This window comes from Gorilla gorilla, chromosome 5 (genome assembly GCF_029281585.2).
Source record: "Gorilla gorilla gorilla isolate KB3781 chromosome 5, NHGRI_mGorGor1-v2.1_pri, whole genome shotgun sequence".
In the NCBI taxonomy this organism is placed as follows: domain Eukaryota; kingdom Metazoa; phylum Chordata; class Mammalia; order Primates; family Hominidae; genus Gorilla; species Gorilla gorilla.
Window position 1 is genome coordinate 182,948,359 of NC_073229.2, and position 15,157 is coordinate 182,963,515.

At 46.9% G+C, this 15,157-nt stretch overlaps 1 protein-coding gene and 1 pseudogene across 22 annotated transcripts in view; one reads left to right on the top strand and one right to left on the bottom strand.

Annotated features, from left to right (window-relative positions):
* The window catches only part of SYTL3 (synaptotagmin like 3), a 122,202-nt gene that overhangs the window by 72,180 nt on the left and 34,865 nt on the right, over positions 1 to 15,157 (top strand). For 13 of the 22 annotated variants that reach the window (XM_031012085.2, XM_055391013.1, XM_063707219.1 and 10 more), the window contains 2 exons: positions 3,282 to 3,406; positions 10,683 to 10,817. In XM_031012085.2, the coding sequence (XP_030867945.2) occupies positions 3,282 to 3,406; positions 10,683 to 10,817 (260 nt within the window). The remainder of the gene's footprint in view (positions 1 to 3,281; positions 3,407 to 10,682; positions 10,818 to 15,157) is intronic. The other 9 variants (XM_063707225.1, XM_063707224.1, XM_019029143.3 and 6 more) reach the window with 2 other exon arrangements.
* On the bottom strand, positions 10,913 to 11,976 carry LOC109027287 (archaemetzincin-2-like; annotated as a pseudogene).

Below are 15,157 nucleotides of genomic sequence, written 5' to 3' on the forward strand. Positions count from 1 at the left end.
CTCAGTGCTGCACTTGGCTCTGAGACAGTCTCTTTATATGACTTTAATTAGTTGTCCGTATTCCTCATGAGCCCTGTCTCAGCTGTCACACGATGACAATGGACATCAAAGCACTGCTCTTCAGATGAGCAGAAACAGTGACTATCATGCAATGGTCTGTTCCTTTCTTAGGGAGGAAGCAGCTGAATTTCATGGGCCTGTTTGCTAAGAGCGTTTGGTGGCTTAAAAATCACTGTTTCCACCCTGCTGGGCTCTCTGACAGTAACCCCTGCTCTGTGCCCCTTGGCCTGGAACGTGTTTTCCAGCTGTCCCGGCTGCCTCTTCTCTTGTTCTCTTGTGGGTGCTATTTTCCCACCCACCCCCTGGTATTTGTCATGTATGGGTGGGTGCTAGTTCACCTTCCCTGTATGTCTTTCTAGGTGCACAGCCCTTCTCCAAATCTATGTGGCTTCTGTGAATTGTCTTCCACCACTGCCACTGTAGAATCAGTGCCTTGGAGTTAGCCCCAACCCTGTCATCCCCCAGCCACCGAAATCCAGAGAGGTGGGACACACATGTCAGCACACATGCACCTTCCTGGATGCTCCAGCCCTGCACACAGGTTCATTGGATATGCTCACAGCTGTCAGGTGGCCACCCCAGAGCCTGGCCTGTGTACCTGCTCACACACTTGAGCACTTGAGGCTAACCAGTGTAATACCCAGGTGGACAACTAGAGCTAGTCCCTGGGTGAGGTGTGGGGGAATTCACAAGAGCAAAGCAGCAAGCATGCCTTCTTGGATATGGAAAGCAGACTGAAACCGCATAACCCACACACACGCACCCAGCACCCCCCATACCCCCCCCACCACCCCCACCCCCCGCCCAGAGGCAGAGATAGAAAACCCCAGCTTTCTGGCTGCTGGGAGTGGCGCTTGGCCTCTGACCTTTCCCGAGTGCTTCCCCTGGTTCTGCAGGAACAGGACACGTGACCACACACACGCCCTTCTCCCGTCTCTGCCACAGGACACTTAGCGTCCTATAGGCGCTGACTCCTATTTCTTTGGATTTTGAGCTCCTCTCCTCGTGCTCCTATTATCTTATTGGCTGCCTGTTTCCCCACGGAAGTGGGTGCAGAGGGAAGCCTCATTCTGAGGGGAGGAAGATTGGCACCTGAGGTCCTCAGGGAGGGACTGTAGAGGGCCCCAGACTCTTCACTGGCCCAGGTGCTGAAGGGCGGCTTTGCCCCGGAGGGGTTTTGAAAGGTGACCCAGAATTACAACATCTAGCTGCTGATGCTGCCCAATGAAGTCAAACCAGCGGGAGGAAATGAGTGGCTGCAGCTCTGTCTATTATCAGTACGTTTCTAGAAGATGTCAGCACTGTAGTCCCCCTTAGAAAGGGGAAGAGGAAATGAGAAAACTGGTCTTGCCCAGAAGCAATCTGCATTTCTTTCTCTTCCTTATCCTTTGTCCCCTAATAATACTGACCTATAAGCCTATTTCTTAGAGCCCAAATTTCTCAAGAAGGCTTGTCCTCTCCCCTCGTCTGTGAACTTTCAATGGCCCAAATAGGCCCAGGCTTTGGGATGGGCACTAAGAGATTGCTGGGGGACCAGTTCCTCCTAAGGGCTTAGAAATTAGAGCCCCTCACAGCCTCACAGTCCAGACTGGGATGGGCCATCTGAGCGTGTCCTTTACTTTGTCCACTTTGAGGACCTGGTGCGTACTAGTGCCTTGCGAGCTGCTGGCCTTAGAAAGATCCCCCAGTGTTTCTTGATGGTCACCTTGAGGACATGGGGATGGCATTGCTATCAGAGGAGGCTAGGAGGCATCCTGGTGGAAAAGCTGGACACCCCAGCCGTTCCCTCTCTAGATGAAAGAGATACTGCAAGACTCATTCTTGGGCAGTGTAGGCAGGAGAGAACGAATAAATAGTGAGAGGATAGAGGATTCATGCAATAACATCCCAAGGAGGTGGATCCAAAGCCAGCCGGGGGGTCGAGAGCCACAGTGTCCATTGCAGTGGCCTCTAACCACGTGTTGCTCTTGAGCCCCTGAAATAGGGCTGCAAGATGCACTACCAAAGTGAACACACTGGGTTTCAGAGACTTGGAATCCAACAAAAGTAAAATATTTCATGGATAACTTCAATATTGATGACATTTTTAAATATTTTGGATATATTGTGTTAAACTAAATATAGAATTAAAATTAATTTGGCCAGGCATGGTGGCTTAAGCCTATAATCCAAGCACTTTGGGAGGCCAAGGTGGGTGGATCTCTTGAGCTCAGGAGTTCGAGACCAGCCTGGCCAGCATGGTGAAACCATGGCTAATACAAAAATTAGCCAGGCGTGGTGACACACACCTGTAATCGCAGCTACTTGGGAGGATGAGGCATGAGAATCACTTGAACCCAGGAGGCGGAGGTTGCAGTGAGCCAAGATCACATCATTGCACTCCATTCTGGGCAACAGAGTGAGACTCTATCTCAAAAATAAATAAGTAAATAGAGTTAATTTTACCTGTTTTTTTTTTAACTTTTTTAATGTGGCTACTATAAAATTTAAAATTGTATGTGTGACTTGCATTGTCTCTCTGCCGGACAGCACAGCTCTAGAGACAGTTTTAAGGTCCCCGTTTGGAGGAGTGGGGTTCTCAAGGGAAAATGAAACCATCTTCAGAGGATGAAACTATCTTCAAGGTGGTTCTCTCACTTCTGTATGTGGCTTCCTTCCTTCAAACTTTATCCATCTTTATTCCAGACCACTATTATACTGTAAAAATGAAACAAATTTGTTTACGGTCATCTTTCCAGGGTTTGTTTATTATAATTGTTATAAGGACACCCCAAATCTTATTTTTACCTCACTTCAAAAAGTCACAAGAAATGGTGTTAAGTTGTAACATCTTTGTAAGGAACCCCTAGAAAGCCGGCTTGTTTGGTAGGCTGCCGTCATCGTGTTTGGATGAGTGCACAAACGTGTGTGACCTGGAACGCAGAGGAGCTTGGGTGGATGCTTTCCCTTTACCTCTCACCCTGACCATGGCCTGGGTGGCCACAGCGGGACCTTAAAGGAAGCCAGCCCTCTCCTGCCCTGACCCAGCACACTGTCTGCTCACCTTCCCAACGCCTCTGCACTTGGTGGGGGAATGTGCCGCCCTTGCTCCTCCGTGCACTTTGCCCTCTTAAGACCCTGGGACCCACTGTCTGTGGGTTCAGTGAACCCCAGAAGAGGCTCCCACAAGTCTCAGCAAAGCTGCTTGTTCCCACCCATCAACCCTTGTGTTTGCCTTTTAGAGCTCTCCAAATCCCAGAATGATATGACTTCTGAGAAGCATCTTCTTGCCACAGGCCCCAGGCAGTGTGCGGGGCAGACAGAGAGACGGAGCCAGTCTGACACTGCGGTCAACGTCACCACCAGGGTACCCTGAGCCGCAGAAGGCCTCCACGCTGATCACCTTCATGTTGTCTTCCAGAACTTTCTAGCCTGCCTTCTCTGTAGATTTATGTTTTCTTTGGTTTTATAGAAAAACAGTAAGCCATCAGAAAAACATAATTACCAGTCAGCGCCTCTATTTGGGCAGGGCTGGCCCAAGGCAGGTCAGGATTGAAGGTCAGTCTGGAAAACTGTTCAGCACAAGGAAAGGCTTCCATCTAATCACAAGCCCCTGAGGCTCCTCTGTGTCCACAGAGCTCCCTGCTGGCTTCAAGCCTGCGCCAAAGCCCAAGGGCTTCCTGCAGGGCCCACACCTGCCGGGTTAGCCCTGGAGTCTGCAAGACCAGCAGCCTTTAGTTAAAATCTGTCCTGGCCTCTGATGGAAACTATTGAAAACGTAAAGGCGCGAGCAAGCCTGTGGGGGCGCTCTTCCCCCGCTGTCCACACCACAAGTGAGAGCTCCCTTAGTAAAGGCTTCTAGGGAAATAATTATTCCACCTTCCCACCAGGGCTAACCCAGCCTGGAGTGAACGCTTCGGGTATGAGAGAGAGAGAGCCAACCTTAGAATGGGAAAACCCGCATTCTAGTTCAGCTGAGGTGCCTTGGCTGGGCAGGTGCCACCAGCTGTTGCTTGCAGTGTTGATGTGACTGCCCTGGTAGGCTGGACAGAACTGGTATCCCTTCTCTGCTGCTGTGGACTCCACTCAGGCTGTCCCCAGACAGACTGTCCTTTAGACGAGGGTGTGAGGTCAGCCCCCCTCTCCTGCTGGAACTTGCACACAGCCTCTTGAGAGTTCACGTCCTGCCTCCCGCTCGAGCCCAGTGCGCCCCTCTGTAAAATGAAGATGATAATACCTGTTCCGCCCACAGCACAAGGTTTTGTAAACATCTAATGAGATAATGTAGTATCTTGATTTGCTATCTAAGTCATCTAAATATTTTATCTAAATTGCCAGCATTGACTATGATGTGCTGGACTCTGTACTAATAGCTTAACTAGGCTATCTCGTTTTATCTTCATAACCACCGTCTAGGGTAGGTATTGCATGCAGCCTCGTTTTACATGTAAAGAAATGGAGGTTTAGATTAAGTCACCTGCCAAAGGTTGTATAGCCAAAAGAGGACTGAACTCTGAGGCAGTGATTCCCAGCTCTTATGAGTATAGGGGTCACTGGGGCTCTTAAAATGCAGATTCCAAATCAGTAGCTGCGGGGTGGACGTGAGATGAGGAACCGCAGATGCATTTTTGGTGAACTCCTGGGATCTGGCGAAGTCTATGCTGTGAAGTTCTCAGACCACACTTTAGGAGTGAGGTGTCTAGACAGTTTGAAATGTATTTGGCAGGCGTTTGAAATTCTATAACACAAGTGTCAGCTCCTGTCAGCTTCCCGGGGTCTACAGAAGCTCCCTCCGAACTCCCTCCGGGGATCACTCCTTCTCCTAGTGAAACAGGTGGAGGGGAGGGTTGGCAACCATATGAAGCCCTGTGTGCCACACGTGGTGGCAGCATTGTTTCTTGCCTACTTCATCACATTTAATTCTCACAAAAATACCGCGGTAGACATTGTTACTCCCATGATAAAGATCGGCCGAGCCTGGTGGCTCATGCCGGTAATCCCAGCACTTTGGGAAGCCGAGGTGGGCAGATTGCTTGAGCCAAGGAGTTGGAGACCAGCATGGGCAACATGAGAAAACCCTGTCTCTACAAAAATACAAATATTAGCCGGGTGTGGTGTCCCATGTCTATAATCCCAGCTACCAGGGAGACTGAGGTGGGAGGATTGCTTGAGCCCGGGAGGTCAAGGCTGCAGTGAGCCATGGTTGCACCACTGCACTCCAGCCTGGGTGACAGAGTGAAACCCTGTCTCAAATAATAATAAATTAAAAATTTTAAAAATTGGCCGGGCGCCATGGCTCATGCCTGTAATCCCAGCACTTTGGGAGGCTGAAGTGGGTGGATCACCTGAGGTCAGGCGTTCGAGAGCAGCCTAGCCAACATGGTAAAACCCCATCTCTACTAAAAATACAAAAATTAGCCAGGCTCATGGCGGGTGCCTGTAATCCCAACTACTCAGGAGGCCGAGGCAGGAGAATCTTTGCTTGAACCTAGGAGGCAGAGATTGCAGTAAGCCAAGATCGTACTGTTACACTCCAGCCTGGGTGACAAGAGTGAAACTTTGTCTCAAAAAAAAAAGCCTGAGTTTTAGTGAGAGGTTGACCAACGTGCCTAATGTCACATAGTGAATGAGAGATAGAGCCAGGAGCAGACCTGGGATTTGACTCTGAATTCTAAACTCTATGTTCCCATAAGAAGGACAAATGAGGACCGCTGAAGAAAGAGGGTTCAGGAAGGGGCTTGTGGAAGCATGAGTCATTCTCTTACTTGCTTGAGTCACAGGAAACCACTCAGAGGCTAACATTGACTTGGGGTTAACCAGATGCCTGGCATTGTTCTCAGCGTAATGCCCTTCAGAGGTATTTAGTCTTTGTAATCCTTAAGACAGCCCTATGAAGTTGGTACTTACTGTTCCTGTCCTTACTAAAGACGGGGACACTGGGGCAAAGAGGTGACCAAGAGCTAGGTGAAGCCTGCTCCAGAGACCAACCACACCCTGTCCACGCCCCAGAGGTGAGACGCATTTCCCATTTGCACCGTGATGTGCTGTGTGGTGGCGCATCCCACGCACCACAGGCTGGGCTTGTGGCGTTCTGCATGAGGATGGCCCGTGGGTCCTCGGCACGCCCCTTCCCCTGCTGCATGTGCACATGGCCCAGAGCCTGGCCAGGGTTGTCTGAAGGGCTAAGGGAGCTCAGGGATAGAAGTGGTGGGGTGCAGGGGAGACGGTGGGGAGACGGTGGGGAGAGAGCCGATCCAAGTAGACATTGTTATGCGTGTGTCCACTTCTCAGCCATGCTCTTGGCAGGAACGCTTCCAACTTTCTGCAGGCCTTCTCTCTCCCCACCTTAATTGAGGTTGTGGCTGGGTTGGTTTCTTTGTTTCATTTTGAGACCAAGTCTCACTGTCTTGCCCAGGCTGGAGTGCAGTGGTGCTATCGTGGGTCACTGTAGTCTCGATCTCGAAGGCTTAAGTGATCCTCCCACCTCAGCCTCCCAAGTAGCTGAGACTACAGGGATATGGCACCATGCCTGGCTGATTTTTTTTAATTTTTATTTTTAGTAGAGATGTTGCCCAGGCTGGTCTCAAACTCCTGGGCTCAAGCAATCCTCCCACCTAGGCCTCCCAAAGTGCTAGGATTACAGGTGTGAGCCACCACGCCCAGCCAGATATGGCTGTTATAAGGGACAATTTAGCCAAATGTTTATAAAGTACTCAGCAATGATAGTATGATCTATAAGTGCTAAATAACTATTGGGTTGAAATATAAGGAGTACACTTCTATTTATTTTTATTTATTTATTTTTGAGACAGAGTCTCATTCTGTTGCCCAGGCTGGAGTACGATGGCACAATCTTGGCTCACTGCAACCTCTCCCTCCCCAGTTCAAGTGATTCTCATGCCTCAGCCTCTTGAGTGGATAGGATTACAGGCATGCACCACCACATCTGGCCAATTTTTGGATTTTTAGTAGAAATGGGGTTTTGCTGTGTTGCCTAGGCTAGCCTCAAACTCCTGAGCTCAATCGGATGCCTGCCTTAGCCTCCCAAAGTGCTGGGATTACAGGTGTGAGCCACTGCGCCTGGCCCAGGAGTACGTCTTTAAATAGAACATTCATCAGACTGCAATTACACATGCCTTAGCTGGGGAGCTCACCAAAATCCCTCTCATTTTCATCAGATTATTAATATTTCATCAATATTAATTATAGAACACAGTGGCCCTGCTTTGGAAGTAGAGGATGCTGGTGCCCACCTTGCAAGTGGCTACACTGAGGCACAGAAGTAGTAGATAACTTTCTTTTTTTGTTTGTTTGTTTGTTTTTTTGAGACAGGGTCTTACTTTGTCACCCAGGCTGGAGTGTAGGGGTGCAAACACAGCTCATTGTAGCTTCTACCTCCTGGGCTCAGCTGATCCTCCCACTTCAGCACCCCCGAGTAGCTGGGACTACAGGAGTACACCACTCTGCCCAGCTAATTTTTGTATTTTTTCTAGAGATAGGGTTTTACCATGTTGCCCAGACTGGTCTTGAATTCCTGGGCTCAAGTGATCCTCCCACCTTAAAATCACGCAGTGACTCGGGGATGTTAACTGAGAAAACAGCTCAGGATCTTTTCCACACCACTTCTCTGTTAAGTTTGAACCACATGTTCTGAAAACACCCCTTCAAAAATGCTGACTTAAGCATCTGGGCCAGAATTCTTCAAGAAGTGAATTCTTACCTCTCCTCTCCTGTGCATTCCACTGGGATTTTATTGTATATGTTATGAATGTACAGTATTGACCTATATTGGCCATAAAAACATGCACCTGTTAAACAGGAAGGATGCCTAAAAACCGTCAGGAGGGGCTATCTCTGGGGAGGGGAACTGAGGACAGAGGTGGAGGGAAAAGATTTTCTCTCTCTTCTGGTTTTTTTTTTTTTTTTTTTTTTTTTTTTAAGACGGAGTCTCGCTCTGTCACCCAGACAGCGAGCGAGCAATCTGGGCTCACTGCAACCTCTGCCTCCCAGGTTCAAGCCATTCTCCTGTCTCAGCCTCCTGAGTAGCTAGGACTACAGGCACCTGCCACCACACCCAGCTAATTTTTGTATTTTTAGTAGAGACAGGGTTTCTCCATTTTGGCCATGCTGGTCTTGAACTTCTAACCTCAGGTGATCTGCCAGCCTCGGCCTCCGAAAGTGCCGAGATTACAAGTGTGAGCCACCGTGCCTGGCCAGTTATTCTTTTTAACAGCTATTCTTTTTTTTTTTTTTTTTTGAGACAGAGTCTTGCTCTGTCGCCCAGGCTGGAGTGCAGTGGCACGATCTCGACTCACTGCAACCTCTGCCTCCCGGGTTCAAGTGATTCTCCTGCCTCAGCCTCCTGTGTAGCTAGGACTACAGGCATGTGCTAATTTTTATATTTTTAGTAGAGACAGGGTTTCACCGTGTTAGCCAGGTCTCAATCTCCTGACCTCGTGATCCGCCTGCCTCAGCCTCCCAAAGTGCTAGGATTACAGGTGTGAGCCACCACGCCCAGCCTAACAGCTACTTTTTAAGGCTTTTAGTTCATGCTGCCAAGTTGCCCTCCATTGAGGTTGACTCAATTTACCTGACCACTGGCAGGGCAGAGTCACCTGTTTTCCAGCACTCTTGCCAACATTCAACTTTGTACCTTTTTTTTTCTCCTCAAAATGTTTATTATAGTAAAATACACATAAGACTTACCATTTATGCCGTTTTAAGTGTATAGTTCGTGGCATTGAAAACATTCCTAATGTTGTGCACCTGTCACCACCATCCATCTCCAGGACTTTCTTCATCTAGTAAAACTCAACTTTATAATTTTTAACATTTGCCAATATAATGGGCAGTTATTTAAAATGTGCCTTTCTTTAACTGCAGGTAAGCTTTTTCTCCTACTTTTTCCTCTGGCACACCTTCATTCTTGAACCCCTCTCATTGGATCTTCTGGCTCTTCCAGCCTCTGGCTCCTTCGCTGTAGCTTTGATTGACACTTCTGTCACACCTTTAGTGTCCCCTCAGACAACATCACACATCCCCTGTGTGTTTGTGATCTGTGTCCACGTGTCTACGTGTCTGTAGGTCTAGGACGTGCTTTCTGTTTAACCGTCACCAGCTGCTCCAGGTGGAAGGCCTTCCCTCTCAGGCTTACCCCAGCCAGCCTCAGCATCCTCTCGGATGATTGCAGCCTCACTGAAGACCATCCCAGAGGCCTGCGTGCTGGAGAAACTCTCCCTGGCCTCTTTCCCATTGACCTGGCTGGTGCTTCCATTTGAATGGTGTCTCTGTCTTCCTACTAGCTAGTGAGCCCTTGGAGGATGGATGTTTCATCTTCTCCTCTTTCTTCTCTCTTCCTCCCCTTCTACTCTTCCAGCCTTCAGAATTTAGCATAGTGGCGTGAATATAGTGTTGCTTAATAAATAAATGTCTGTAGGAATTAAGTTGGCATTCTGGGGATGGAAAGCATAAATAATTTGGAGGTAATCCTTTCTTTCATTTGTTCTATCATATTCTCACTTAATATTTTCTTCCTGAAAATTATGACTGTGGGGCAACTGTTGTATTTCTGAGTTCTTTCAACCCAGCACCAAAAACTAAAGCCTCCACTTGGAAACTGTATATTTTCAGTCATTAAGAGGTTTTCCCACCTTGCCCATTGTGTTCCAATGGAACTTTTCTGCAGGGATGGGAATGATCTTTATGTGAGCTGTCCACGCAATGCCCAGGGCTGCATGTGGCCATGGAGCATTTGAAATGGGTCTAGCGCAACTGAGAAGTTAATTTTGTTTGATTTCAATTAATTTAAGTAGTCATGTGTGGCTAGTGACTACCATATTGGAAAACACAACTGTATACATCATAGAAATGTCAGCTTGGCTGTGTGTGGTGGCTCACGCCTGTAATCCCAGCACTTTGGAAGGCTGAGGCATGTGGATCACTTGAGGTCAGGAGTTTGAGGTCAGCCTGACCAGCATGGTGAAACCCCATCTCTACTAAAAATACAAAAATTAGCCAGGTGTGGTGGCACATGCCTGTAGTCCCAGCTACTTGGGAGGTTGAGGCAGGAGAATTGCTTGAACCCGAGAGATGGAGGCTGCAGTGAGCCAAGATTGTGCCACTGCACTGCAGCCTCCAGTGTGGGTGACAGAGCAAGACTCCGTCTCAAAAAAAGAAAGAAAAAATAAAAAAAGCATAAACTATTAGCAAAGTATTTTTAGAAAATTTAGAGACATATTTTGATTTTTCCCTTTTTATAAGCATCTTAGAGCTAAAACTCTGCTTATCAGGCTAATTATTATATATCAAGTGATTAAATGCCAGGACCATTTATTAAGGTTAAAATTTGGACTTAAGACTTTTACTAATCCACGAGTAATCTACCCATGACTGTTCATGACTATCCCAAAGCTGGATGTTGTCTGTCTCTGGGCCCTGTGTGCGTGCGTGTGTGCGCTAGTGTGGTGTGTGTGTGTGTGTGTGTGTGCATGCACACGCATTTACCAAATGCAGGTGTGTCCTCCTACTCAGAAGTTTGCATGTTAGTAACATCAAGTCATAGATGCTTGCTGAAGTCACCACATTTGAACAAAACCAAACTGGGATGGAGACTATAATATTAATTTTTGTTTTTCCTTCTCCAGAAGGTCAGTGCACCAGATATTCTGAAACCTCTCAATCAAGAGGATCCCAAATGCTCTACTAACCCTATTTTGAAGCAACAGAATCTCCCATCCAGTCCGGCACCCAGTACCATATTCTCTGGAGGTTTTAGACACGTGAGTCTCATTCCAATGCTCTTTTTTTTTTTTTTTTTTTTTTTGGAAAGCATAATGTACAAGTCCTTATTTCAATTACTCCTATTTGAAGGTTCTTATTTTTGGAGAACAGCAAGGCATTTTATTATCCATCCTTCCATTCCTTAAAGGCTTCCACAGGTTTTAGTAAAGTTGCATTATCCTCAGGCCTGTGTTTTGGAGTTACTCCAGGTGTGTCAGCAGATTCATTATAAATCCACTCCACCAGTGCTTTGTAGCTTTCTATAACGCAGCATTCTGCAACTCGGGTAAACAGATAGGGCAGGAGGGCGCCGGTCAGCTTCTTCCAAGTGGTTGGAGCTGCGTTAGGCATGCAAGCCACTGACAGTGTCGCAGTCCACGTGTGTGTCCAATCTCATGTGTTAAAATCTTACAGGATCAATGTAGTGAAACATTAGTTCTTTCCAGAATGTAATAGTTATCAAAAATTGAATAGTCAGTTGAAGATGTTTTCTGTCACTTCCTCCCTTTGCCTTCATAGCACAAGCTATAAAAATCACTGCCATACTTAGCAAAGCTGAATATCCCTACACCATCTGTCAAAGAGGCCTGTCCAAAGACAAAATTTCAGGAGTCTCTTGGGTAAAGATCAATCATTGTTATCCCCATGACACAGGCGTCTTCAGGTTTCTTCTTTTTTAAGAACTTCAAGATGTCCCTTGCATGAACTTGTAGGCTTTGTTTGTGAATTATCATTGGCTCTAAAGGAACACCTCATTGCAGAAACAGGAACCAGTTCTAGGAGGTTTGCTCTCAAGCCATAGAATTATGCCTCCCAATAGGCCTTGAGCCATTTCATAGATTCTTCATTGATAATTCTGGTGTTTCCTAGAGATCCAGCGGACTGAATATAAATACTCATTTGTCTGGAGAGAGTGTCTTTCTGTAAGGGCCACTGAAGAACTGTTCAAAGTCTTGGGGAGCCTCTGGATGGGAAGTGATCTAATATGATTGGGAATGCAAAGTAATGGGTCCAAAGAGATCACTGGCTGGCTGGAAGCCTTCGTTCATTCAGCACTGTTTTCCCCAGCATCTAATTTCCCATACTGTGACACAAGGCCTGGGTTCTTTGAGATGGAGATGTTTTCAGTGTCTGTTCAGAGTGCCATACTGTTTGCATAATGACAGATCTCTTCTGTTAACATCGTGTTCCTAGGTTGAACTTTCTTTTTTTTTTTTTTTTTTGAGACAGAGTATTGCTCTGTCACCCAGGCTAGAGTGCAGTGGCGCGATCTTGGCTCACTACAAGCTCCGCCTCCCAGGTTCACGCCATTCTCCTGCCTCAGCCTCCCAAGTAGCTGGCACTACAGGCGCCCGCCACCACACCCAGCTAATTTTTTTGTATTTTTAGTAGAGACGGGGTTTCACCATGTTAGCCAGGATGGTCTCGATCTCCTGACCTCATGATCCACGTGCCTCGGCCTCCCAAAGTGCTGGGATTACAGGCGTGAGCCACCGTGCCCAGCTGAACTTTCTTTATTTTAACTTTATTTATTTATTTATTTTTTGAGACGGAGTCTTACTGTGTTGCACAGGCCAGAGTGCAGGCTGGTGCCATCTCAGCTCACTGCAGCCTCCGCCTCCCGGTTCAAACGATTGTCATGCCTGTCTCCTGAGTAGCTGGGATTACAGGCGCCCACCACCACGTCTGGCTAATTTTTGTATTTTTAGTAGAGACGAGTTTCACCACGTTGGCCAGGCTGGTCTCGAACTCTTGACCTCAAGTGATCTGCCTGCCTCGACCTCCCAAAGTGCTGAGATTACAGGCATGAGCCACCGCACCCGGCCTAGAACGTTCATTCTTCCTTTTAAATGGGTCAAACAGGTGTTCGGCCATGAGGCTTTATTAGGAAGAAGGCATCCTTCTGAGGTTTTTACCTTATAAGGATGGACATAGCTGGGCCTGGCCGGAAAAGTGTTGTGGAGGGAATCTTCACCCAGCAGGCCTCGAGGCCACCCGCCCACCTCCCATGGCTGTTCTCATGTGCGTGCCTCATCCAAGTACTCTTTTTTTTTTTTTTTGAGATGAAGTCTCCCTCTGTTGCCCAGGCTGGAGTGCAGTGGCACGATCTCAGCTCACTGTGACCTCCGCCTCCCAGGTTCAAGCAATTCTCCTGCCTCAGCCTCCCGAGTAGCTGGGATTACAGGCATGAGCCACTGTCCCCAGCCCCAACTACTCTTGATATGTGCGGCATGGTTATGACATCAGTAGACAAGGGGAGGGATGAGCTGTCGCCTTGTGAGAGAAACTGGAATGTGACAATAGAACTTGGAAGTGATATTTTACTTAGGTTGGGATTTGGGGAAACCCTTGCTATACTTTGAGAGTGGTTTTCTTTTTTACATCTTATGATGAACATTTTCATACATATGGGAGTAATAATAAATATTGGTGTCTTTTGATTTTGTGTGTTTATAATTTTGATGAAGTCTGATTTGGCAGCATATTCTTTTACGGTTAAGTCTGTGTCTCGTCCATCTGCAAGTCATGAAGATATTCTCCCATGTTTTCATCTAGAAATTTAGAAAAGTTTAGCTTTTACCTTCAGGGCTGTGCTCCAGCTCATTACTATTTTTGTGTGTGAGTGAATGGTGTAAGGTAGAGATTGGGGCTCATTTTTTTCCATATGGATATTTAGTCAACCTAGTACCATTTGTTAAAAAAAAAAAAAAAAAGACTGTTGTATCCCACAGTGATTTGGCATCTTGGTTGGAAATCAAATGTCCACATAAGTGTGGATCTCCTTATGGACTCTCTGTTCTGCTCCAGTGATCTCTTCCGTCTGCCCTTATGCCAAGACCACACTATCCTGAGTACTGTATCTTTGTAGTAAGTCTTGAAGTTGGATATTATAAGTCTTCCAATTTGGTTCTTCTTTTTCAAGATTGCTTTGTGATGTTTTAAATGTATTCTCTGTGTATAGGTAGGCATTTTAATTCATTCGTTCATTCATTTGTTTATTAAAAAACATTAAGGCCGGGCGCGGTGGCTCATGCCTGTAATCCCAGCACTTTGGGAGGCCGAGGCGGGTGGATCATGAGGTCAGGAGATCGAGACCATCCTGGCTAACAAGGTGAAACCCCTTCTCTACTAAAAATACAAAAAATTAGCCGGGCGCGGTGGCACCACTGCACTCCAGCCTGGGTGGCTAACATGGTGAAACCTCGTCTCTACTAAAAAAATATAAATAAATAAAACACAAAAAATTAGCCAGGCGTGATGGCAGGCGCCTGTAGTCCCAGCTACTCAGGAGGCTGAGGCAGGAGGATGGAGTGAACCTGGGAGGCGGGGCTTTCTGTGAGCCAAGATCACGCCACTGCACTCCAGCCTGGGCAACACAGCGAGACTCTGTCTCAAAAAACAAACACACAAAAAACATTGAGTGTTTACTTTTTTGCCTAGAATTGTGATGCATGGTATAATAGGTGGATTCTTGGGTGAGGGGCCATAATGCTTCAATTAACACTTGTGTTAGTCCATCCATGTTGCTATAACAAAATATCACAGGCTGGGTAATTTATAAACAATAGAAATTTATTTTTCATGGTCCTAGACACTGGGAAGTTCAGGATCTCAAGGCATGGACAGGACTGGTGTCTGGTGGTCTGCTCCTCATAGATGGCTCTAAGTGTCTTCCTCACATGGTGAAAAGGATGGAAGGGCAAGAGGGTCCAGTGCTGTGTGCAGCCTCTTATAAAGGCCTGAATCCCATTCACTAGAGCCCCACCCTCATGACTTATTCAGTTCCCAGAGGCCCCACCTCTTCATACTATCACATTGGCAATTACATTTCAACATGTGGATACTTGGATCTTTCAAGCTGCCTGCTTAGCCCCTTTCCAAGTGTACTGTACTGTACTTTACTTTTTTTTTTTTTTTTTTTTTGAGACGGAGTCTCGCTCTGTCACCTAGGCTGGAGTGCAGTGGCGCCATCTCGGCTCACTGCAAGCTCCGCCTCTCTGGTTCACGCCATTCTCCTGCCTCAGCCTCCTGAGTAGCTGGGACTACAGGCGCCCGCCACCACGCCCGGCTAATCTTTTGTATTTTTAGTAGAGACAGCGTTTCACCGTGTTAGCCAGGATGGTCTTGATCTCCTGACCTTGTGATCCTCTCGCCTTGGCCTCCCAAAGTGCTGGGATTACATATGTAAGCTACTGCACCCGACCAACGTTTTTTTTTTTTTAAAGTTTCCTTTTTTTGTTAAAGGATAATAATAAATGTTAAAAATAATAATTTCTTTTAAAGACTAACTTTCTTCAAGCCTCCTTGCTTTGTGCTAATAACTCTTTGTTAAGCCCTA